Below are 23,264 nucleotides of genomic sequence, written 5' to 3'. Positions count from 1 at the left end.
AGCATCTTGCAATTTCTCAAGTGAGTGTAAATGGTACCATTCATCTCTCTTCTCTCTGCAACTTTTGCCCATTCACGGTTGCTGAAAATAATTCTTTACAGCACCACATTAGCTGGATAAGTTTACAAAATTTTGAGACTCAGTGAGCTGACTGTTAATTGCCCATATGCCTCATTCTATTCTAAAAGCAAGGCACAGGAGTATAAAGTGACCTCACCTGGCTGAGTATTTCCAGTGCAGAGCCATGCAAATTGCAGTTTGGTATCTAATGAGGTTTACTTTACATGAAAACCTTATGGTTATTCGGAAAGCATCCACACCAGCATAAGCTTGGCTCCAAACAGGTAAAATAAAACTGCAAGTGTGACGGCATTTCAGTGTACCCACCAGAACGTTTGCCTCTGACACATTGAACAGTGTCGGGAGTATTGTGAATGTTAGTGTGATTCCTAGGATGAAGTCCTGAACAAATCATCAAATCATGGAATGTTTTGGGTTGGAAAGGACCTCAAAGCCCATCCAGTCCAACCCCCTGTCATGGGCAGGGACACCCCCCTGGATCAGGTTGCTCAAAGCCTCATGCAACCCAGCCTTGCAGAAAACCTGAGCAGCACATCTTTTTAAATCATTTAACAGGCTGCATGGTGGCGAATTTGCCTTTCTTTTGTTTTTCTGATGATGGTGGAGATTCCCTGATGCTGTAGGATGTATGGGAATGAGATGTTCTTTCAGGATACAGTAGCTTTCTCTTTCCACTTACCATTGTTTCCTCTTTCCACTTGCCCTGTGTTTTGCTTTGCTGATCTGATGGATGGGATGATTCTTGCATAGCTTGTTGTGGACAGAAGCCTGAGTGAGCATGACATAGCAATAGCAATGGAGTGACTGCAGTGATTTAAGTTACTTTAAAATTAAAGTGACTTTAAAATTATATAATTTGATTAATTTCAAATTAGAATTAAACAAAACAACTGAAAAAAACAAGCTTTGTTTTAATTACAGCAGTTTGTTAGCCTGTTGGTGCCCAGAGTATGTCTGCTTTTTCCAGAGCTGGGTCTTTGGTCAGCATGAGCTGCTGGCTTCAGTGCTGCTTTGTGCCGATTTGCAGTGCTGATGCTTGCTGAGAAAGGTTTTGTTAGGGTATCTTCTGCCATTCTTACCTATCTTATGATGTTTTTTCTTTTATGAGCCTAAAAGTCAAGCCAAAGTTTTTAACCTAACTGCAGAAAAGAGAAAGAGGGAATAAAAAAAAATATTCCCATCCTCTTTATAGCAATCTTGTAAGTGTAGGCTGTTAGCATGTCACTACCTTCCCAGTCCCTGTTTCTAGGCTAAACAAAATTGGTTCTCTTAATGTCTTCTTTCAAACTTCTGATGGTTGGTGCTGCTCTCATATGGGACTTTGCTTCTCATTTGTCAGTGTTTAACTTCAGAAGTTTCACCTGCTTGTTGGTGTTATGGTCAGCGCTGTTCTGTCAGAGACTTGTGTTTACACTTTCTAAAATAGTACTTGAATTTAACAGCATGGCACTGGTGACTTCTGGTGCTCTGACATCTCTTCCAGCAGTATTGCTGCTGAGCCAGTAATTATTCATTTGGCTTTTCCCTGCCTGCGTGGACACCATGCTGCACAACTGCTGAATTTCCTCTTGCTGTTTTCAAATTACTTCTTCAATTTCTAAACAGAATTTTGAATGCAAATTATGTAGTTGAATAAGATTATGACCTCTCCTATTTAACATCTTCTTGATGACAATATGGAAATAAACATTTAATAGTCTTTGAGCAAGGAAACCTGGGTCCTTTCATTATGCTATGTTACTCTGACTTGAGAACTATGTCTACATAATCTCTGCACCACAGTGTACAGGTACCTACATTTCAGGACTCGGAAGATATTTGGTGCTTTTTTGAGTATTTCAAATAATGGTTGCTGTCTCCAAAGGCAGTTGAAGAATTAATTTTAGGACCAGCTAGGTGATCATGGTCAAGCAGAGCTGACAGAGCTCCTGACCCGTCTGGAGCAGGTATCTCTTGAGGTTCCTCAACTTGTACAGTTTTACATGCATAAGTGATTGCACAGGTGTTACAGCTTTGTGTGCCACAAAGCCGATGGAGCTTTCTGGAATGATGTAAGCCCGTATTGCCTTCCTGGTCATCACTTTGTTACAAAAAGCCATAGAAGTGCATCCAGCCTCAGAGTCTGAGGGAAAAGGGCATATCTAGAGCTTCTGCAGTACTAATGATCTCCATCCTGTGAGCATTAGTTTATACTTGGATGCATGGAGAGTAGCTCATGGTAGGCGGTGCTTTCTAAAAGAAGTTCAGATAGCAAGATAAATTTTCTACTCACTTAGAAATACGTTATAGTGAACTGAGGAGATTATCTCTTAAAGTAACTCTGAAATTGTGGAGCAACTGTTTACTGAGATGGCGGCTGTGGATTCCTTATTATGAATTACCAGGAAGATGCTTGGGGGGAGAGAATGATTTAGCTCCTACTGAAAAGTAACTTTTGTTGTTTTCCCTTTAGGAAACTGTGTTAGATAATGTGGCTGAAGAGGGAGCTGTGTGCGAGTCCCAGGACACACATGTGGCGAAAATCAGACTGCGAAAGGTGACCTCACGCTGCCTCTGGGCTGACAGTCTGACTGGGCAAATTAACAGATTATCCAGAGATCTAAGGGCTCTCTGTGACCAACTGCATAAGCTTGTAACGCACCAAAAGGCTGTGTGGTTTGAGAAGGTAAGGCTTTGGGTGGCATTCTTGATCATTAGTAACTTTTAAGATCCTGTATTTTTCAGCTCTCTCACTGCAGCCCATCCAAGGGCAGCCTCCCTCTTGCTGCTCTGTATCAACCTTGACGCAATCTTGGTGTCACATCTACAGTTACTTGTCTGTTTATGCCTACAGCATGCCAGGTTCTCTTCAAACATATAGTAGGCTTCCATCCCAGCATGCTCAAAGAAAATAAGTGTTCTTTTGGAAGGGAAGACATCAAAGGATAGGGGCTGCAGAGGAGAGAAGAGGAGGAAGTCATGGCAGCTCCCAGAGAGGGCAGAGGCAGCAGGTGGAAACCATCAGTAATGGTTATAGTGAGGAAGATAAAGATAGGTATTAGCAGGGAAAGGAGGATAGGAGAGGCCAAAGCTTGTTGTCTGTCACTGAATCAGCAGTCTTTGAAACATCTGATGGGGGAAGGAATAAGATGGATTTCATGCCTGTAAAGTGAGAGAAGGTACTAAGCACAAGATTTAGTAGAAGAACAGACTGGCTGTGGAGGAAAGCAGGGGATATGAAGGAAGTGTCCATGGTATTTGCTGACATAGGGATGGGGAGACGCCAGGAAGCACCCAGAGGGAGGCGGTGGGGCATAAAAAAAAAAGATGTAGATGCAAATATAGATGTAGGTGTAGATGTAGATGTAGAAGGTGAATCTGAATATTAACATGCTGGCACAAAGAGAAGATATGATAAAGATGCAGGCATAAAAACTAGTAATTTTTTTCAGGCATCGAAAAGAAAGAACACTACCGGGCAATCTGTGAAACCTGTGAATGGATAAAAACTGAAAGAAATGTTTGGGGCAGATACAGCAGTAACAAAATTGCTGTATCACTATTTTGTGTCTGTATTTACTGGGGCAGGAGGGAAAGGGGAATTTGCTTGTTTGGGTTTTTTTTTGTTTTATTTTTTTTAGATTGAAGTGTTGGTAAACAGGATTATAGATTAGCTGACAAAACAAAAAGTGGCAGGTTGTCAGAGCAAGAGATATTCACCGAAGAGTTCAAAAGGATCTGGCATGGCGAACAGTGTGTGGAGAGCTAATTGCTTCCCCTGTAAGAATAAAGAACTAATTAGAGTCAGTTATATAGGGACAGGCAGAAGGATCTGCTGCTTCCCACAGAGTACAGAACTTCATCCCATGGGACACTGTGACTAGAAGCATTGTACGTGGATTTGAAATCTGTTTGACACATTCTTGGAAGATGAAGTCCATCAAAAACTTAAATATATGGATATGAATTACAAGCTTAGGACTTTGAGGGATGTACAAATCATTGCAGGCTGGGGTAATGTTCTGAGAAGTATCTCCATATATTTCCCCTAAGTCTTGTAGTCTTCTCTAGGCATTTGCTGTTGGTCACTGTCAGTGATGGAGTACTGCACAAGGCAGGCTGCTAGCATCGCCAGATTTGCTTGCTTTTGTGGTAAATCAGACGTGACTGTTGCAGGACAACTCAGACCTTTAATTCTAAAAATAAAATTTCTAATCATGATTTCCAAAGCAAGATATGCTCTGATTCCTCTTATATATAACACTATCTGTGCTGTTAAATATTATGGTATAATAATCACACTGTCATTTTTTGATGTTCAGGTTTGGAGATTAGGTACAACAAGATCAACTGATGAATTCTTCATTGTGCTTTGAAATAGATGCACTGATTCGATTTGAATGATGGTTACTCAAGTTCCAGCATTTGAGATTCAGTAAATGTCATATGAGTTTTGGAAAGTGGGAAACAAATGGAGTGCATCTTTGTGTTGTTTAAAGAATGGTTTTTCACAAGTGCCTTCTCTTCTGTTTTGTAATGCTACACAGTGGCATTTTTTGGAGTGCTAGGGGTCAGATGACTCTCCATCAATCCTCTTTATATCAGCCCTTCCTTTGAATAGTGTTCTTCATGCCTGTAGTCTTTCTCTTTTCCCCATGGTCAGGACGCGTGTGGGATGCAGGCTCCTCTATCAGTTGTAGGTTTCTGCCCTGTTCAGTCTTTTCTCTGGAGAAATAAGCTTATCAAATCTTTCCTTCTATATTATTTTTTTAGTCAAACAAAGAGAAGATACAGCAGTAACTGAAGTGGCCATTATCTCTAACCTTGTACCTTGTGATACTGAGATGCCTGAGAGTTATTTTGACTCTCACAGGCATGCTCAGCTGAGGGACAGTGTGGTTCACTATTGCTCTTGTGCCCACTACCCTGTACTTCTGAAAAACATAGTCCGCAGAGTAATTGTCTGTTGGTACCAGTAGGCCTGATGTCTGTGCCAGGCAATTGGGCAGAAACTGTTCTGAAGCACAGAATTGAGGGCGCATAGTTAAACTTGATTTACTGGGGAAGAGACAGCACAGTTTTTGCAGAGAGCAGTTATGAATCTGAAATCTGTTGAAGCTCTTTGAAGGGACCAGTGAGCACACTGGCAAGGCAGGTTGGATTGACGTCATTTAATTGCATTTACAAACGGCATTTGATAAAGTGCCTGAAAAGATTCTCAACAAAACTAAACTGTCCACGTGGCTGTCTTTCCTCTTACCCTCAAGCAAACAGATGTGCAGGCAGCAGAGAGGGGCTGACTGTGATTGGTTTGTGGAGGTGGTCACCGGTGGAACCATACTGCTCGGTGCTGAAAAGAAAGTGGATAGCGAGGCTGGGATGAGACTAAATCCCTGAGAGAACAAGTGAAGGACAACAGCAGGGATTATAGAGTGCCCCTGTTTGAGTAGTGGAGTGGTAAAATGTTGGATAAAATTGCATGGAGATAAATCTAACAAAGTGCATCTGAAAGGAGAATCATCATTTTACATGCTTTTTTTTTTTTTTTTTTCTGATCTGACTGTCATGGCATGTGAATGAGCTGTTGGGGCTATAGTGATGGTTCTATGAAAATGCCAGTGGTCAGACATGGTAAACTGAGTCTGGAGAATTGGTAGGAAAGCAGAAGAAAGCAAAATTTAAAAGTTTTAAGTCCATTCCTGGAGTGCTGTGTGCAGTTCTGGTGTCAGCTGTAACTCAATAAAACCTCCCTGTGGTTGAGCTGAAAAGGCACAAAGAGAGCAAGCAGTGACAACCCAAGCAGTGAAAGGGTTTCTCTGCAAGGAAATTTATCTTGGTTAGGGCTCCTTGCACTGCAAAAGGAGAGAATGAACAGGAGGATCACGCTGGAGTAAGAGGGAACATTTTTTTACTGTTCTTTCTTGGTTTTTGTGTTCCTTGGTTTTCATGATGGGTGAACCCAGACAGAATTAATGGACAAAGTAATGAAAAAAAAAATAATTGTTAAGCATGAAATATGGAAAGTATTCTCTAGTCAGGAAAGTCCTCAGCTGCAAACTCCTGGAGTTCAGGAATTTATGTCTTCCTGTGAGGAAGTGTTACATATTTGTCTGGTCCTAGACTCACTACCTAGCTATTTGCTGTGAAGGCTGTTGGAGGCAGTGGTGGATTAAATGGACCTGATAGAATGCTCTTTCTTTGCATTTAGTTTTCTTTGCATTTAGTTTTGAGCATCACAGTTTAGGAGAGAATTTGGGGAGAGTCCAGAAGAAAAAAAATAAAGTAATTTTATAAAGTCTGGAATGTGAGATCTTTGAAAGTCTTTGTGACAAAGATGGAAAAAACTAAGCTGAGGTGTGTGAGTCTTTGAACATGAAGTTGTTTTCTGTGGGGGGAAGATTTTGATTTTTATGATTTTCCCCACATTCTCAGTGAATGGGACAAGAATGTTTGTAAATTAAAGCACTGAGATTCTACTTAGATATGAAGGAAAAAAATTCCTAATGCCCAGGGCAGAGAAACATTGGAGTAGGTTGTCTGATGAGCTGTGATGCCTCCATTCACGGACCCTGCACAAACCAGATTATGGAAGTATTTGTCAGGGATGGCTGAAGAGGAGTTGGACCTGGTCTAAGACTGTGAATTGGACTTGAAAACCTGTTGAAATCTCGCTTATGCAAGCCTGTGATTGATTGATTGATTGATTGATTGATTTTGGACTGTGCAGTGGTATTTCAGGTGTCCTAACGTCATTGCTACACCACGATGGTTACACACTGAACACAACTGCATGTTATTCAGGATGTGCTTTGAGGGGCAATGTGTCCATCTGTTGCAAGTTCAATCATTACTCATAGGTCCTCGCACACTGTAGTTCTGATAGTTAAAGCTATTCATATTAAAACTTTCAAAATTAAGGAACTTATTTTCTTTATTTTCTTTTGTTTCTTTCCTTCCTTATTTTATTTTGTTTGTCTCTGCCTGCTCCCAGCACTTTCTTTGATTATGTGCTTGGAATGATCCTGAAACCATTTCCTTTTTCAGGGATGTTCACTAGAAGACATCTGAGTGTTGCCATGGGATTTGGGTGATTTGTGAAACCCTGATTAATATGACATTTTAACTGATATTTATCTCTAGGCAGCACTGCATTCAGTATCTTGGAGGAGGAAAGACACATGACAGAGGTGTGATCTGAATATGGGACTTTCTTGTTAGCTTTGTTCTTCTGCATGCACTTCTGGGCAAATAATCGTTGTTTATTTGGTGACTTTTTGGGGATTGTAAATGATCAAAAAGTTGAGTGAAGTGGTTAAGCTTTAAAAAACGTTTCTCCTCTTAGAAATAAATTTAAATGTAACAGATGAAACCTCCTAATTCCAGAAGAGAACTTATCTGTTTGTTTGCTTTTTCCTTTCTGAATATTTTGTGATGCCTATTCCTCTGTTTGAGAGGAGGATTTGATATTTGTTTGTGTTGAACATTTGGCATCCACAAGCTGGATTGCAGAGTATTTGACTCCAAATGGTGATTGCTTCAGTTGTCATCACATAAATGCTCACAGCATACTGAACTTTTGTTGAGACATGGGATAGTGTATCTTGGATCCTCTGTCCTCTCTAATGTTTAAAAGCAAGACAGACTCCTCTGAGATGGCACTATGATGAGATGGAGCTTGTTCATGCATGTATCTTTGAAGCATGGCACAGAAAGACTTAGAGCCATTAATGTGTGTTTGAACATGCTCTTTCCACACTGGAGTCCTCTCTAGAAGTACTGATGGTGTTGCTTGCATGCTTGGTTCATGCTGTGCCTACGTACCCAGAGCTGAGACATTAAGAGCTTGTAATCCCTGGCCCATATCAGGCCTCCTTAATTACAGTGGAAGAGCACACTGAAATCTACATATTGTCTTTATTATTCTGCTGATCAGTCACCTCCCTTTCCATTCAGTAAGCTCTAGCCTCCCCAAACTGTTGCCTTGATAGGGATGGGGGGATGCAGGGCTGCCTGTTTTGGAAGAGATGTCCATTGGATTTATGGTGTTGGAGAAGGGCTGTATGGGACAAGGATGTTTTGTTTTCTTTTGCTGGGGAGAAGGGAGGTGTGGGGATGGTCAGTGGTGGTGGCAGGAATGGCGTGGATCACCCCATCAAGTGAGGATGGCAGAGTCTAAAATGCAGAGAGGCTTGCACTCCATCCCAAGAGTCCTGTGGTTCAGTCAAACTTGTTGCCACTGCTAGCTCATTGCTGCACACTGCTGGAGACCTCGTAGAGTCTCCTCATAGAGGAGATTTTTTCCTAAGATTCTTACATTTATAGAAGGCTGAATGGCTTTTGATGCGCTTGGATTTAAGGCTTCCCTATCTGAAGTAGGAAAGCAGCTCCAGAGGCTGATGCTGAAACATAGTCCTACATCCTTCTGGTTTTGGTTGGGTTTTCTTACCAGCATTGAGTTGGATTTTATTGACTCAAACAAGTGCACTTCCAAAGTTTTTCTATATGAATTGTCAGGGGACGTGAGGAGCTATGGGTACCCCAGTAGCCACTGCTAGCACTTGGTGGCTGTGCTGTGTGTGGCTAACCTACATGTTAATAAAGGCATGTACAGTGTATGTGTATGGGTGAGGGAAATTTAAGTGTCATTATTTTCTGCACTGTGTAAATGGTGAGGAGCACTAGTGGAAGCTGGACTAACTCCTGGTCTGCTGCATTCCCTCCTGCACTGGTTTGGGGCCGAGTTGTGTTCCTGCTGCATTAAACCCAGGACTTGTTGGCAAAGAGGCAGCTGAGCTCTTGCTGAAGGATTCTCTGAAGGCTTGTCAGAAGCTCTTCATTTTTCAGGGAACTGTTCACATTGCATCTTTCCTATTTCTGCTGTTTATTCTAGGTCTCTGAGCTTTCTGCTAATATGGAGATGTTAGTGTAGTGAGTAGTTAATTATCCAGGCTGTCTAGGGTGCAGGAAGTGGAGGAGCGGTAGGAGATCGTTCAGTGCTGCTGTATTTCCTCAGTTAGCACATTTCCTTCCCCAGTCCCAGAGCATTTCTGCGTTCCACTTTGTATTTGCAGACCTCCATCTGGAGCACTGATCAGCTGTCAGTGGAACTTTTCGTGCTAAAAGAAATCGAAGAACTAGCAAAACCACAAGAGCTGCATTTGGAAACACAAGAGCTGCATTTGGAAACACGCTGGGCCTGGATGTCTGGATAGTGGGAGGAAACTCAGAGAAATCCCCAGAAACATACATCAAAGGGAGCAGTGGAGGACATGTACAAGAGTATGGCAAGAAGGGACAAGGCTAATGGCTTTTGTGTGTAGTTCTTATTTGTTTAAATGTGCAATTAAATTTCCTGCTGATGGAATTGCCATAGTATTAGCAGATTTAGGTTATTAGAAAGCATGGATGTAGAGAGTAGGAAGTAAGATCCTAATGCTTGCATTCACTTTTTGCTCATGTATTTTCTTTCATTGGTTTATTTGTCACTCATCAGTATTCCTGGCAGGAGAGCTGAGGCTGCTTGTTTCTAGTAAGTGCCCGTGAAGACTGCATTGGAGATCCATGTGATTGATCCCGGATGGCAATGTGCTCTCTCTTGTGTTGGAAGGAGAGAAGAAGGCATCTCTGTGCATCAGTTCTCCTTTTAACAGCAAGATTTAACATTTGCTTTAGACCTGAAGCTCCCAGGTAGCCTGGTTTAAGCATGGGAAGTTACTGCACATAAGCAGAGCTGGGAGACTTTTGAAACAATCTTGCTCACTCCTGAGAACTCTGTGCCAGTTGCTCAGACTTGAAAAGTCAATGTTAAGCTTGCAGCATGCAGAGAGATGAAACAGACAAGTATTCTTCGTTTGCAGATGTAACTTGCTATGCAGATTGCTGAATGAGTGCTGAACTGTCTGAGAGACAGAGAAACTCTGTGTATTGCTTGCTAAATCAGCAAACCCATTTCAAACACGCACAAAACCTGCAACTGAAAATAAGTTACCTGGTCTGACATTTTTCATGGGGCTTATGTGTTCTAAAAGACTCCAACTCCTTAGGGAGGAGAGAAACATTGAAGCCTGGAGTGCTATCTCTTGTTTTGCATGCAGAACTCTGAGGTTTTAAGCAAGTGTGGGTGAAATTTTTTCTTGCTTCCCAAATGATGCTGTTTTCTCTTCCTTTGCCAAAATGCAGAATGTTTGCTCAAGTGACAGGATCAGTTAAAGTACAATCAGTAAGCAGTGTTAATATTTTACTTGCATTATTTGCCAAGATGTTGGGTACCAACCAAAACAATGAAACATGTAGTAAATGCAGCTGAAGAATTATAACCCAATAAATTTTAGATGAGCTTTATTTAACAATAAACTGTAAAATAAACCCATTCCAGTGGGAGAATGAGTTTTGTAGCCGCTGTAAGCGTTTTAGTGCCTTTTTAAGAAATAATTGTAGTTCTTATGTTTTCAAGGTTAAAAAACAATAAAACATGGACAAAGACTGGAAATGCCTGTAGGCGTCAGATGCACAAGGTACATAAGAACACAAGTCCCAACATAACCTTTACCTTTTGAATATGAAAATCGTGAAGGCTGATGGGTGGGATTTGAGGTACTTGTGGCCACAAGGCTGCTGATTTCGAGAGTCTTGCAGGTGGTGAGCCACTGTAACAAATGTTGTCATCCCCAAGAGCAATATCTTGGGGACATAGCTAATTCTGGGTGACAGAGGCGATATTTAAACACCGGTGGTTGTATTTTAGAGCATCTCTACCTGAAACACTACCAGTGTATTTTACTGAATCTCTCAGAGTGGGTTTCTGGGACAGTAACTTCCAGGAGGTGTCTGGCTTACTGTACAGCTCCAGGCAGGCTGTTGGGATGGATTGCTTCTCTGATAGCAGGAGTTACAAGTGCTGTGTACTTGGCAGTACTGCTTGGTTTTCAGGTGTGTTAATAGAGGTACTTTTGGAAGGACCATTTGTGTTCATGTGTTCAAAGCTTAACTTTAAATATTTTTTTTTCTTAAAACCTTGGCCCTGTTGTCTCAGTCATCTGCCCTCAAATCAAGGGTATGGGAGCATAAGAGAAGTATCCGAATAATTTCTTTGTCGTTGTCCCTTGTGCTTGTAGAGTATCTGACATAAAAGTAAACCTGTACTTGAATATTGAGACATCTCTTCTTCCTAGCCATAAATGCATCTAAAGAAAGCTTTAGTAAACGTCTGCGCTCAGAACTCACAACATCTAACTCTTCATCTTACCAGCTCTCTCAGAACTGTAGGAGAGCTGTTTGATGTTTTCCTTTTGCAGGTTAGCTGTAGGATTCGCCCTTTGACTGCTGCAGAAGTCACGATGGCCGTTCAAGCAGCCTCATATCCATCTGGGGCTGCTACTTGTCATCAAAACTGTGAGAGGAACTGCATTTTCAGAGTACTGGCTTTAGAAAATATCTGCTTTTTCACTGAAACTCTGAAAATGTTTTATGTAGACAAATCTCCAAGTGGGAGTTAAGGTTCATTTGCCTCCATGCCATAGCTGTAGGTTGCTGGCGAGGCCTTTGCTGTTCTGGATGTGCTGCTCCTGCTGCCTCCAAAAGCAGAGAGCAGAACTGCAGGGCTGCAGAATGTTCTGCAGTAGTCATGCAACGACCATGGAGGGAACAAGAGAGGGGTTTTTTTGTTGTTTGTTTCCATTTTCCTCATAGCTTTTCCACAAGATAGACCTATTTCTGAAAATTTGTATGAATAAGTGGTAATAACTTTCTCTTATATGTGTTTTATTTTTAGGAGTGGTTTGTATAACATTCCTTCTTTTGGGGGACTACATTGCCTGAATTTGTTTCACATCCTGTTCTCCCAAAGCAGGGTAATGCAGAGCAGTGCAAGTCACAAGCAGCGCTTGGTTTCTGAAGTGCCTGCTTCCATGTTGCACAGTGGTAGAGCTCTGCTTGAAACAAAGTGGGGCACTCAAAGCCTCTGCAAGTCGCTCATATCTGAGATGATATCTCATATCATCAGTGTTGTCTCTGCTGGCCAAGATAAAAGTTTGGAAGAACAAATTGAAAAATAAGTGATCAATTTGTTATACAGTGCAGACTTGTCTGTTGCCTTCCTTTGTAATTTGTAGTTGTCAGGGTCTGTTTCAAAGTAGCTCTGCAGCCTTTTTGCAAGTGCCTAAATTACTTACACTGACATACTCTGCTTTTCATACCATATATTTTCAGTATGTCCCTGTTACTACATTAATTTGTGTGATCTTCTACTTGAATTCAAGGATTTTTAAAAGTCTAGAGATAAAACTGTAGTTAAAAAGAAGTGCACTATAAAAGGCTGGGTTGTTAGAATAGAATTGTTATTACTGTAAAATGCTGAAGATTTATAATTTGGAGAAGGAAATAGGTGTTTATCTCTTATTCCCTGTGGTGCACATTCAGATTTGTGTGGCATATGGGACTTCGACAAGTCTGAACTGCGTCTCCTTATAGTTGATGGTAAAGAACCTGCACATTTGGTGCTCCTACCTGGGACTGTCCCACCTTCCTGAGAGCAGTGGGATTGTACTGTTTGGTAGGCTTGCAGATCTTCTCAGGAAGTAGATGAAGAGGTTTAGATGAGCTCCTGGCCCCAGAGCATGGTGATTCTGCTCATCTTGTTGTAAGCTTGTGCTGATGCTTTGTGTCTGCTCTTTTTGTGCTGGTGTCCTCTTTAGCTGAACAGAGGTGATGCAGAAATTATTGATGTCTTTGAAGACCATTTATTATTCTAAGATTTGTCCATGGCTGGTTTTGCCCACAGAGTTGCTGCAACAGAATAATCACATTACATTTTTCACTCCAGTCTGGGGTTTTTTTTGTTTCGTTGAGTTCAGATGTTCTCCTCCAGAGTGAACCACTGGAAAAGCAAGTTACTCATGCCAAAAACTCAGGAAAAGAGAGTTCAGAAAATACCTATGTAACAGGAAACTTTTTTGTAGGTTTAAGGAAGAGTGATGTGTCTCATGAGGCTTTCAGCACAGCTGCCTTCATTCTGGGCAGTTTGCCTCAGGTATGTCTTTCAGCAATCCAACCTAAAGGCTGTCCTTGAAGCAACTGCCTCTTTGTGCATCTGTTCAGGGGTAGGATCCAGTGCAGCCCCGTTGCAGGAGGAAAGCTGGGTGAAGCCCTTTCTGTAAGCAAGTCTGCTCACAGGGGCTGGCTGCACAGCAGTCACAGCATTCTGTTGCCTATAGGCATAAGAGAATTAATTTCCCTTTTTGTTTCCTGCCTGATAGAATCATAAAATCATAGAATAGTTAGGGTTGGAAGGGACCTTAAAGATCATCTAGTTCCAACCCCCCTGCCATGGGGAAGGGACCTTAAAGATCATCTAGTTCGACCCTCCAACTTGATAGATGTTTGTAGGCTTAGCAAGCAGGCAGTGCTCTTATCAGATGTTTGCTTTTGTCTTGTGTATTGGTATTTGGAGACATTAGCGTTTTTGTGGTAAGGACCCTGAAAAATCTTAATGGTATTCTTTTCCCCTTTCTTAATCTTATATCCTTTTCCTTTATCATTAGCTAAACTGACTTGTCTGACTCCTATCAATGGGGTGTTTAGATACACGGGCCTAAATACAGACTCATTTGATTATCTTAAAAAAACAAAGTAAACCCCCCTCCTCCCCAAGCCAAACAAAATCATCAAAGATACCATTCAGACAAGATCAGGTGACTCCTCTTTATGAAATTATCTCATTCAAATACTTCAACTTCTAGTTTTCCATTACCGGGTTTCCTCAGCATCTAAAAGCTTTCCATTGGAGAACAGCTTGGATGCTGTTCTAAAGGCTGACCAAGTGCCTCACAGTATTCAATGTCTGATAAAAACAACACCGCGCAGCAGTGCTGTGCCAGGCTGTGGTAGCTGTTATTCCTTGGATGCAGCTGTGTGCATTCCTGCTGTTAAAAACTATATTTTTAGTTTCGCCATGGAGGACTCCTCCCCCTGTTAAAAGGTGGCCTTCTGTTCCTAGACAAATAGGTACATTTCCTCTCTGTGGCTTCCCTGCCCCTTTGTTTTGGAAGGACAATAGGTGTGCCTGGGAACCAACATTTGAATAGTGAATGTCTTGCTTAAAATGCATAAGATGGAGATGCATACATTCTTCTCTAATTGCAGGAAATTTCAAATTTGGGCAAAATTTGGAATGCAGCTGCTTGTATAATTACATCTTCCGTCAGTTCCTTTAGCTCAGTTTACAGCCCTTCTAAATGTCTTCGTAGTTTATGGTACAAATAATACCTCCATTAATGCTACTCTACCCTCCCTGCACTTGTTCTCCACAAGTCGCAAAGGCCTAAGGGTTTTCCTCTTGATGAATTGATAATGGGTGTTAGTAATTAATAATCATATTATGGTGAAATTTTGCTGTAGCTGTTGTCATTATTTTTAAGCCAAAAGAAATTATTTGAGTTTCTTACTGTGGCTGGGGTTTGATCATGTTCTGAAGTGCCTATGCATGTACCTTAGAAGGGAGTGGTAATGGATCATGGAAAAGTAGTTACGCTATTGGCAACTAAGTGTTGCTGTCAGCTGCTGGTCACTAATTGACAGATAAGATGCAGATCATAATTCAAAGCTTAATGAAATGTATTGGCCCCACTTAAACCATCATAAGAGTTAGGAAATGAAAGGTTGGAAAGCATTAAAGGAGGGATAGTAAAGGAATTATTCAGTCTGTCTTTTTGAGAGGTGAGGGAAGTGTAATTTAACCAAGGCAAAGTTATAGCTGAACCATGTTCTGTAAGTTCCTAGGCAGAAGAGACATTTTAAGGGTACAAGACTCTTTAGATGAAAGAGGATATGAGAAGACCCGGTGACTGAGGCAGAACTCAGTGGATATTTTTAACTGTAAATGTATTTCTCTGCTGAAATAACACTGTGATAGAGTATTTTATTGATCTGCTGGAGCTTATGTTTTAAAAACCAAATGCATATGTTGTCTAGAAGACACCTTCTCACCAAAATGTAGTAGAACATTGCAGAAATTACTAGGTGAGATAGTGTAGCCTGTGCTTCATGGTGGGTTAGACTAATGAAACAGTTTATGATGACTTTAAATCCGTAAATGTATGAGCATTGGTATTAAATGGGCTATTTCAGAAGAACATCAAGTACAATCAAGGATCACACAAAAAGAAAGAAACCTCATTTGGGCAGGACAGTGTGGGAAGTGTTCAGCTCTTAAAATAGAAAAAGATGGGTTTCCAGCATTTTTAATCAGTTACTCTTCAGTGTGTAGAAACTGTTGCAGAAAATTAAAAGCCTAGCAAAGAAACTTGAAACAAAATTTACAGAGCTGCAGCACTAAGTCTGCAACTTTCTTAGAGGTTTGAATTACGTTTGGGCAAGTTACTGTAGGATATGAATGTGAAATTAGAGGAATATACTTTTTATAGTAAAACATCTGCTTACTCAGTGCTGTAGTGTTTCTAGAATAGCTGACTGCAGATATTGGATTTGCTTTAACTCATGGGTTTTTTTTATAAGCAGCCTTTAGATGCTTTTCTGAAGGTTAGGGGTCTGTTTTTTTGGAAGTCACTGTTCAGCATATGTTTGAACTTAGGCTTTGCAGGGTCATGTCTCATTGCCTGGCTCTAAAGAAGTAGGAGCTGCAGAACTCGATTTTTCATCACTTATGCGTTCACAGCATCCCTTGAAATTATGCCTTTCTCTTAGGCTGAATGGGTCACTGTCTAAGGAAGGGAAGCTCTTGTCTACACTTAACCATGAGGGTTCAAAAAAAAAAATACTTTTATTAAAAGAAACTACCTCCCCAGCCAAATGAATGTTTGTTTATTGTCAAAGCAGCGTAAAGCCCTCACCCTACTTACACGTGAAAAAGTTTATATTTTTATGCCTTTGAGGACACACGAGTACAGAAAACACTTGGGTTATTCACAACTGTTCTGCACAGAAAATAGTGAAAAACATGAGAATAATAGAATCATAGAATGGTTTGAATTAGAAGGGACCTTAAAGATCATTCAGTTCTAATCCCGCTGCTATGGGCAGGGACACCTCCACACTCGATCAGGCTGCTCATCCCAAGGCTGCCCCATCCAACCCAGCCTTGAACACTCCAGGGATGGGGCAGCCACGACTACCTTGGGAAACCCGTTTCAGTGCCTCACCACCTTCATTGTGAAGAATTTCCTCCTTATGTCTAGTCTAAATCTTCCCCTCCAATTTATAGCCATTCCCCCTAGTGCTATCACTACAAGCCTTTGTAAAAAGTCCGTCCCCAACTTTCTTGTAGGCCCCCTTCAGGTACTGGAAGGCTGCTATAAGGTCTTTTCAGAGCCTTCTCTTTTCCCAGCCTGTCCTCATATGGGAAGTGCTCCCATCCTCTGATCATCTTTCTAGCTCTCCTCTGGACCGGTTCCAACAGTTCCATATCATTCTTATACTGAGGATTCCAGAACTGGACACAATCCTCCAGGTGGGGTTCTCACAAGAGTGGAGTAGAGGGGCAGAATCACCTCCCTCGACTTGCTGGCCATGCTTCTTTTGATGCAGCCCAGGATCTGGTTGGCTTTCTGGGCTGCAAGTGTGCGTTGCCAGCTCATGTCGATCTTCTCATCAGTCAGCAACCCCAAGTCCTTCTCTGCAGGGCTGCTCTCATTTATGTCATCCCCCATCCTGTATTGAAACTAAATATTGCCTGGACCCAGGTGTCGGACCTTGCAGTTGGCCTTGTTGAACCTCATGAGATTCACACAGGCCCACTTCTCTAGCTTGTCCTGTTTCCTCTGGATGATATCCCGTCCTTCTGGTGTGGCAACCAAATCACTGAACTTGGTGTAATCTGCAAACTTGCTGAGGGTGCACTTGATCTCACTGTCTATATCATTGATGGCAATATTCAACAGCACTGGTCCCAGTACGGACCCCCTGAAGAACACTGCTTGTCACAGATCTCCATCTGGACATCAAGCCATTGACCACCACTCTCTGAATGTGACCATCCAACCAATCCCTTATCCATTGGACAGTCCACCCATCAAATCCTTATCTTTCCAATTTAAAGAGAAGGGTGCTGTAGAGGACTGTGTCAAAGGCTTTACAGAAGTCCAGATGGATTACATCTGTTAGTTTTCCCATGTCCACTGCTGTGGTTACCCCATCATAGAAATCCACTATGTTGGATCTGTTCCATGATCTTCCCAGGCACAGAGGTGAGGCTGACAGGTCTGTAGTTCCCAGGGTCATCTTTTCTGCCCTTTTGAAAAATGGGAACAATGTTACCCTTCTTCTAGTCACCAGAGACTTCTCCTGACTGCCCTGACTTCAAATATTATGGAGAGTGCCTTGGTCATCACATCGGCCAGTTCCCTGAGGACTCTGGGATGCATCTCATATGTCAGAGTGGTTGAAGTCTCCTAGTATGATGAAGCTTGTGAGCGTGAAGCCTCCTATAGCTGGTGGAAGAAGGCTTCATTGGTAGGCTCTCATTGATCAGGTGGCCTTTAGTGTATACCAACAACAAGGTTCTTTTCACTGCCTCGGTCTTTTATTCTGACCTACAAGCATTCAGCCTGTTTGTGGCTACTCTTCAAAGACAGCTCTTCACATTCTATCCATTTCCTGATCCAGAGGGCAGCGCCTCCACCTCTCCTTCCTGGTCTGTCTCCTCTGAACAGCCTGTAGACATCGATAGCCACACTCCAGTCATGGGATCCGTCCCACCAAGTTTCAGTGATGGCAACCAGATCATAGATCTAGCATAGATCTAGCAGCACAGTATCTTCCAGCTCCTCCTGTTTGTTGACAAAGCTGTGTGTGTTTGTACAGAGACACTTCAGCGAGGCTGTTGGCCGCGTGATCTTCTTAGTGGAACACCCCTTATATCCTTTAAGGTGTTCTGCAGAAGTTTCTGTGTTGGTGCCTACTACATCTGCAGCCTCCTGCTCGTGTCCACAGGACTTCAGCTGTTCTGTGGCATTCCAGCATGCCCTGGGGCAGAAGGCGGAGGGCCCATACCAACACTCCATCCCTCTATCCATTAGGTGTCCTCCTGCAGCTTGTCATAGGTAAGCCTGATATTATCCCCCTCCCCCTTCATGTCTAGTTGAAAGCCCTATCAATGAGCCCTGTAAGATCCTGAGCAAAGACCCTCCTTCCCCTCTGCGAAAGGTGGCTCACATCTGATACCTGTAAATCTGGTGCTGTCTAGGCCATCCTGTTTTCAAAAATCCCAAAGTTGTTATGGTGACACCAGCCATGGAGTTATGCATTAATAGACTGGACCAGTCTGATCCTTGCAATGTCACCTGTAACTGGAAGGAGGAAGGGAAAAAGCACCTGGGCCCCTCACTTGCCGTCCCAAGGCCCTAAAATCTCTTTTAATCACCCCTGGGCTACGTACTGCAGCTTCATCACCTCCCACATGGAACAGCAGTGATGTATTGTAGTCTGAGGGCCTTACCAGAGTGGAGAATTTCCTAGCTATATCCCTTACCTGGGCTCCTGAGAGCAGGGTCTGCTCGACATATTGGACCCTCTGTTTCCCTCAGCAGGGAGCCTTCTACAACTGTGACTCACCGTTTTCTCCTCATGGCAATTGTAGTAATATGGGGTGCATGTGTCATTCTGGTCTTGGCCTTTCTTCTGATGTAGAAGAATCATCACCCACATTTTTCTCTGGTCATTCTTCCACAGCTAGAGCCTCATATCTGTTGTGCGGAGGCACCTGGGGAGACGTGGACAAGGAGGGAGTTTGTTTTTTGCGCCGTTGATGGACTTGTTTCCACTCATAACATCCCTTTAAGTCCCTGCGTACATCCTGCTGGGGGGAGGATACCAAATCCCCTTGATCAGGGGCTTTTTCTGGTGGCTGTCTCTGTTCCTGTATTGAGGATCTCAGGGTGTGGTCCCACCAGTCTGTTTCTTGCTTAGACTCCCTCATGCTCTTTAGCCTCTCTACTTCCTCTTGCAGGTCTACCACCAGGCTGAGGAGATCTTCCACCTGCTCAGACCATACACAGCTGTTGCTCCTGCTGCCCTCTGTTTCCAGGCAAGCTAGTGGCACTCCCTGCATCTAGAGGCCTGGATGGCAGCATGGTTTCCTGGGAGCTCAGTCTGGGCATCCCTTCTGTCAGGTTCAGAGGATGCAGCCTCCTGCCAGGTGGACACCATAGCTGGGCTCCCTCTCACCAACCGAACTTGTCTCATGACCACAGAGACTGTGCCCTCCCTGCATGCCCTGCCTTCGTGAACTGCCCTCTCAAACTGCTGAGCCTGCCCTTCTGATGAGGCCTGTCACTCTTTGTGCACTCCTGTTCGCTGCACTCCTAAGGGGACGTTTAAATCTCCCACGGCTGCTTCTGGTACTGCCCCACTACATCAGCTGCCACATGGCAGCTGTTGTGACTGAGAGTCAGGAGCCACCCACCCTCACTCCCTGTTGTGGGGGTTCCCTTGCTCCACAGACATGCTTTCTGCCTCAATCTAATGCCCAGCTGCTGCACTTATGGTGTCTTCTGCCATATCTCTCTGATTGAGCAGTGTTGGCTTGCTCTGATGATGTTTGAGACAAACTCTGCTTGAGCATCTTCTTTCACAAATAGTCTGTGGTGCATGTTTTTCAATGCTGCTGTGTGTGCACTAGGTGCAGAATGCGTGTTGTATAGTCAGGAAATTCTTCTGTAGGAGCACAAAGAGGTGGCTAGAAATTGGGGGATCCTTGTGACTCTTTTTATTGTATTCCACTTCTATTGAATGCTTAACAGATCTTTCTGCTACATTTGTAGAGGGCTCTGCTCTTCCTCCTTCTGTTATTGATACTTATTATTTCCTTTGCTCTTTTTCGTTTTGTACATAAAAGTAGTCTGTAAATCCTTCTCTGTCTTGTTTTCTGGATCCCAAATAGACTGTCAGCTAGGATTGCATTTCTGCAGGGTTTTTTGGGGGGGTGTGTGGAATAAAAACTCAATATAAACTGTAAAACAACAAAAAGCATAAATACTAATAATTTCTGAAGTATTATCCAGGCTTTTACTGATTAAAGACAAGCGCTTGCAAGGCTGAAGCCTGTGGACTGATCTGGATTCTGATCTGGAAATGGAAAACTACTAAACTAGCCTTAATTGATTTTTGGTTCTCCGCTGTCTGGATTTCTGTGTGATATTCATGTTGTCAATCTCTGAGCAATGCCAGTATCTCTGTACTTATCCCGCATTCATTCTTTACTTGGAGATCTTTTATCTATAGTTGATGCTTGTCTGTTGAATGAAAGACGTCTCAGTGTATGAGGAGGCCGAGAGCTCTGGGGAGCATCTCTAACCTGGGAGCCTCTCAGTGCCTGTGCTTGGGATACTGCCGTGTGCTGAGGAGCCGTTCAGAGTCCCACAAGGAGCACACCGGCTGGCCTGGCAGGTCCTTTCTGTTTCTGCAGTCTGGACCCTCATTAATCATATAATTCCAAGCATGTAATATTTCACCTTTTTCAGCTTCCCAGGTACAGGAGCCATCTTAGACGGGTAGCTTTAAAATAAAGCTCAGAAATGAGCTTCCTCACTAAAAAAATTCTGCAAGTCAAATGCTGTTTGGTGAACTAGATGAGTTTATGAAAGGTGTTGGGTGATTATGCCCTGATAGCTAATGCAGTCTGACTTGGTGGCTTGGTTATTGCATCTGTTTATATTTCCTAATTCCCTTTCACTCCCCAACCCAAAAAGACAAGATCTGAGATTTTTCTGTTCATTCCTCGTGACTCGAGAGCATGAAGGAGCAGGTGGCACTTTGTTTACCAGCAATGGCAGGCATTGTGGTTTGTAGTATCTGTACAGAATGGCAAGAATAATTTGTATATCATGCTGTATGCATATGGGGTCTTCTCCCTGTTCATGTGGGAAACAAGAGAGAGGATGAGTGGACGGGTAGGACTGGAGGCAGAAAATGTGCCATTTCCAGACTTTGCAGTTTGTTTTTCTGAACAATACCACTATTATAGCCATTTCTGCAAAACTCCTAGAATAATTTGAAGAAATTGGCATTTAAAAATAATGACAGGATTCTAGTCTTTGTCATCCACTTCAAAAGGAGCTCCAACAATTTGGTTTGCTGCTCCTTCCTCAAAGCAGGTAATGGTGTGATCATAAAATGGCAATGCTCCTGTGCCTCCTCCCGCTTTGTTCCTCAAAATGAGAGGTGTTTGGACCTCTCATTGCTGCAGCATTTTAAGCTTAATCTCTAGCTTGTGCCTTCCTTCAAGTATGTAACAAAGGCAGAGTGTTCGTTTGCTTTCCTTGGCTTTCAGTTTGCTGTGTGAAGTTTGAACAAGCTGAAGTGTTGACTTCCAGCATTTGGAAGATCATCAGTTTTGTTGGATCATTACTGGAAATGCTTTAAGTAATGTGATGTGGCTATCTAGATCTCTTAGCATCTCTTTGGGACATCTTGCATGTTGGTAAAATTCTCTGCAAATAAGTTTATGTCCAGCTTGCTTCTCAGCCGAAAAAAAACCCATTTTGTGCATAACTTTTACTGCAGTTTTCATGAGTGAAATGTTAAATCACAGATGGATCAGCCTTTTGGGGATGTTTTTGAGCCTTGTGGAATACAGACAGAAAGCTCTGGGAAGCGCATTGCTGGCAAGGTGCAGGGAAACATGAGGGAGCTGAGGAAACCACAGCAGTGATTGTGAAGGGGTGGAAGGTCTCCTCTTTGAAGAGAGATCAGGTGGGATAAATGTGTAGGTCCGCGGATAGAAGTAGAGCTTTATGAGATGGGCAACGAGAAGACTGAGGCTGTCTGCATGTCAAATTGGAACATGTCCAGAGGAGGTGAATCTAGGTCTCAAAGCAGTGGAACATGCAAAGAAACTGGAAGGCAGCTTATTTAAAATGTGTGATGCATTACATTTTCCATGTTTTGTCTGCCTAACTTATCGCTATAACATTTATTCAAAGTCAGAAGATTCCCAGGACTGAAAATAGCTGAGATAACTGTCTGGATGAAAAGGAGAGCCAATAGTATCCTAGGTGAGAAGAGACAGCAGAGAAGGTAGGGGTGAAGAAGTGCTGGGGAAGTTAATCATGTGTGTAGGTGTTTGCAGGCTCTCCTGTGCATAAGTGGTGTACTGTGGTGGGAAGTGAGCCAAGCTGCCTGCTCAGCCTGATTTTTGGATGTACCTCACTTCACTGCCGCTTTCCAGCTCTGGACTGGGTCCACTCGGTTCTGTTTTGGCCTGGATGCTTTCCTGAACCATTTTAGGAATGCAGCATCAGTCATAGTGCTGGCCCTGAGGAGATGAGAAATCCTTTCTACAGTTGATGCATGTCCCGCTTGGCCTAGTTCCACCAGGTCAGGTACTGGAGCCCACCCTCCAGCCTATGTTGAAGAGATCTATTTTATTCTGGTACTTACACTTCTGCATGTTCTGGTGTGTGAATCTGGCAGCACTGCAACCCTTCGCACTGTGCCAGGTTTGGGAAGGGCAGCACAGGCTGTCACTTCAGTCCCTTCCCAGTCTGTGACCTAAGATGCAGTATCCTGTCTGCAGCTACACTAGATTGTTGGCTTCTCCTCAGAACATGAGAATTATTATAGTTTTCCTTTTAGCTTCTAGTTTTTAATACCTTTTGAAAAACTACAGTGGTCTTCAAAGAAGACTTAAATTATTTTAAAGGAAACCATCTCAGAGTACTTGGAGTGGTTTGGCCATTGTTCTGTCCGAAACAGTGGTCAGTGACATGGTGAAGTGAAGAGCTGGAAGGAACTCAGAAAGAGTACTTGCCTCAGTGTACACTCATGGCATTTGTCCATCGGCAGCCCTTGTAGGGTTGGTGAAACTGCATGCCATGGGTGGTTCCTGCTAGCTTATCATGGTTTTGGGAGTGTGAAACCTGGTAGGGTACATTGACCCTGGAGTGCTCAGAGGGAGCACACACTTCCGTAGGCCCAGTTATGGTGTTTGCGAGTGACTGCTCTGGTGAACAGCTAACCATGTACTCATGTCAGAGCGGGCTGTGCATCAGTTTGAAGATGCTGATTCTTCATGAGCTGATTTCCCCTATGTTTGGCATGGCTTTTCTCATAATGCACCAGGTCCCTCTGAGATGAGGTTGGCTCTGTAGAAGTGGAAACTGTGATTATCATGTTGTATTTATTTGGAGAGAATATGCTGCAGTTGTCAGACAGCACTATATACCTAATTGGGAATTCAGCTTCCAGCTGGTAGA

The 23,264-nt window shown here is 42.9% G+C and overlaps 1 protein-coding gene across 6 annotated transcripts in view; it reads left to right on the top strand.

The window, feature by feature from the left end:
- Nucleotides 1-23,264, top strand: part of TEDC1 (tubulin epsilon and delta complex 1) — a 103,141-nt gene that overhangs the window by 53,539 nt on the left and 26,338 nt on the right. For 5 of the 6 annotated variants that reach the window (XM_054072536.1, XM_054072537.1, XM_054072535.1 and 2 more), the window contains one exon: nucleotides 2,534-2,746. In XM_054072536.1, the coding sequence (XP_053928511.1) occupies nucleotides 2,534-2,746 (213 nt within the window). Of the gene's footprint in view, nucleotides 1-2,533; nucleotides 2,747-9,131; nucleotides 10,742-23,264 lie in introns of those variants that run through there. The other variant, XM_054072538.1, reaches the window with a different exon arrangement.

This window comes from Cuculus canorus, chromosome 8, assembly GCF_017976375.1.
Source record: "Cuculus canorus isolate bCucCan1 chromosome 8, bCucCan1.pri, whole genome shotgun sequence".
Taxonomy (NCBI): Eukaryota; Metazoa; Chordata; class Aves; order Cuculiformes; family Cuculidae; genus Cuculus; species Cuculus canorus.
This window is presented reverse-complemented; position numbering and strand designations above follow the sequence as displayed.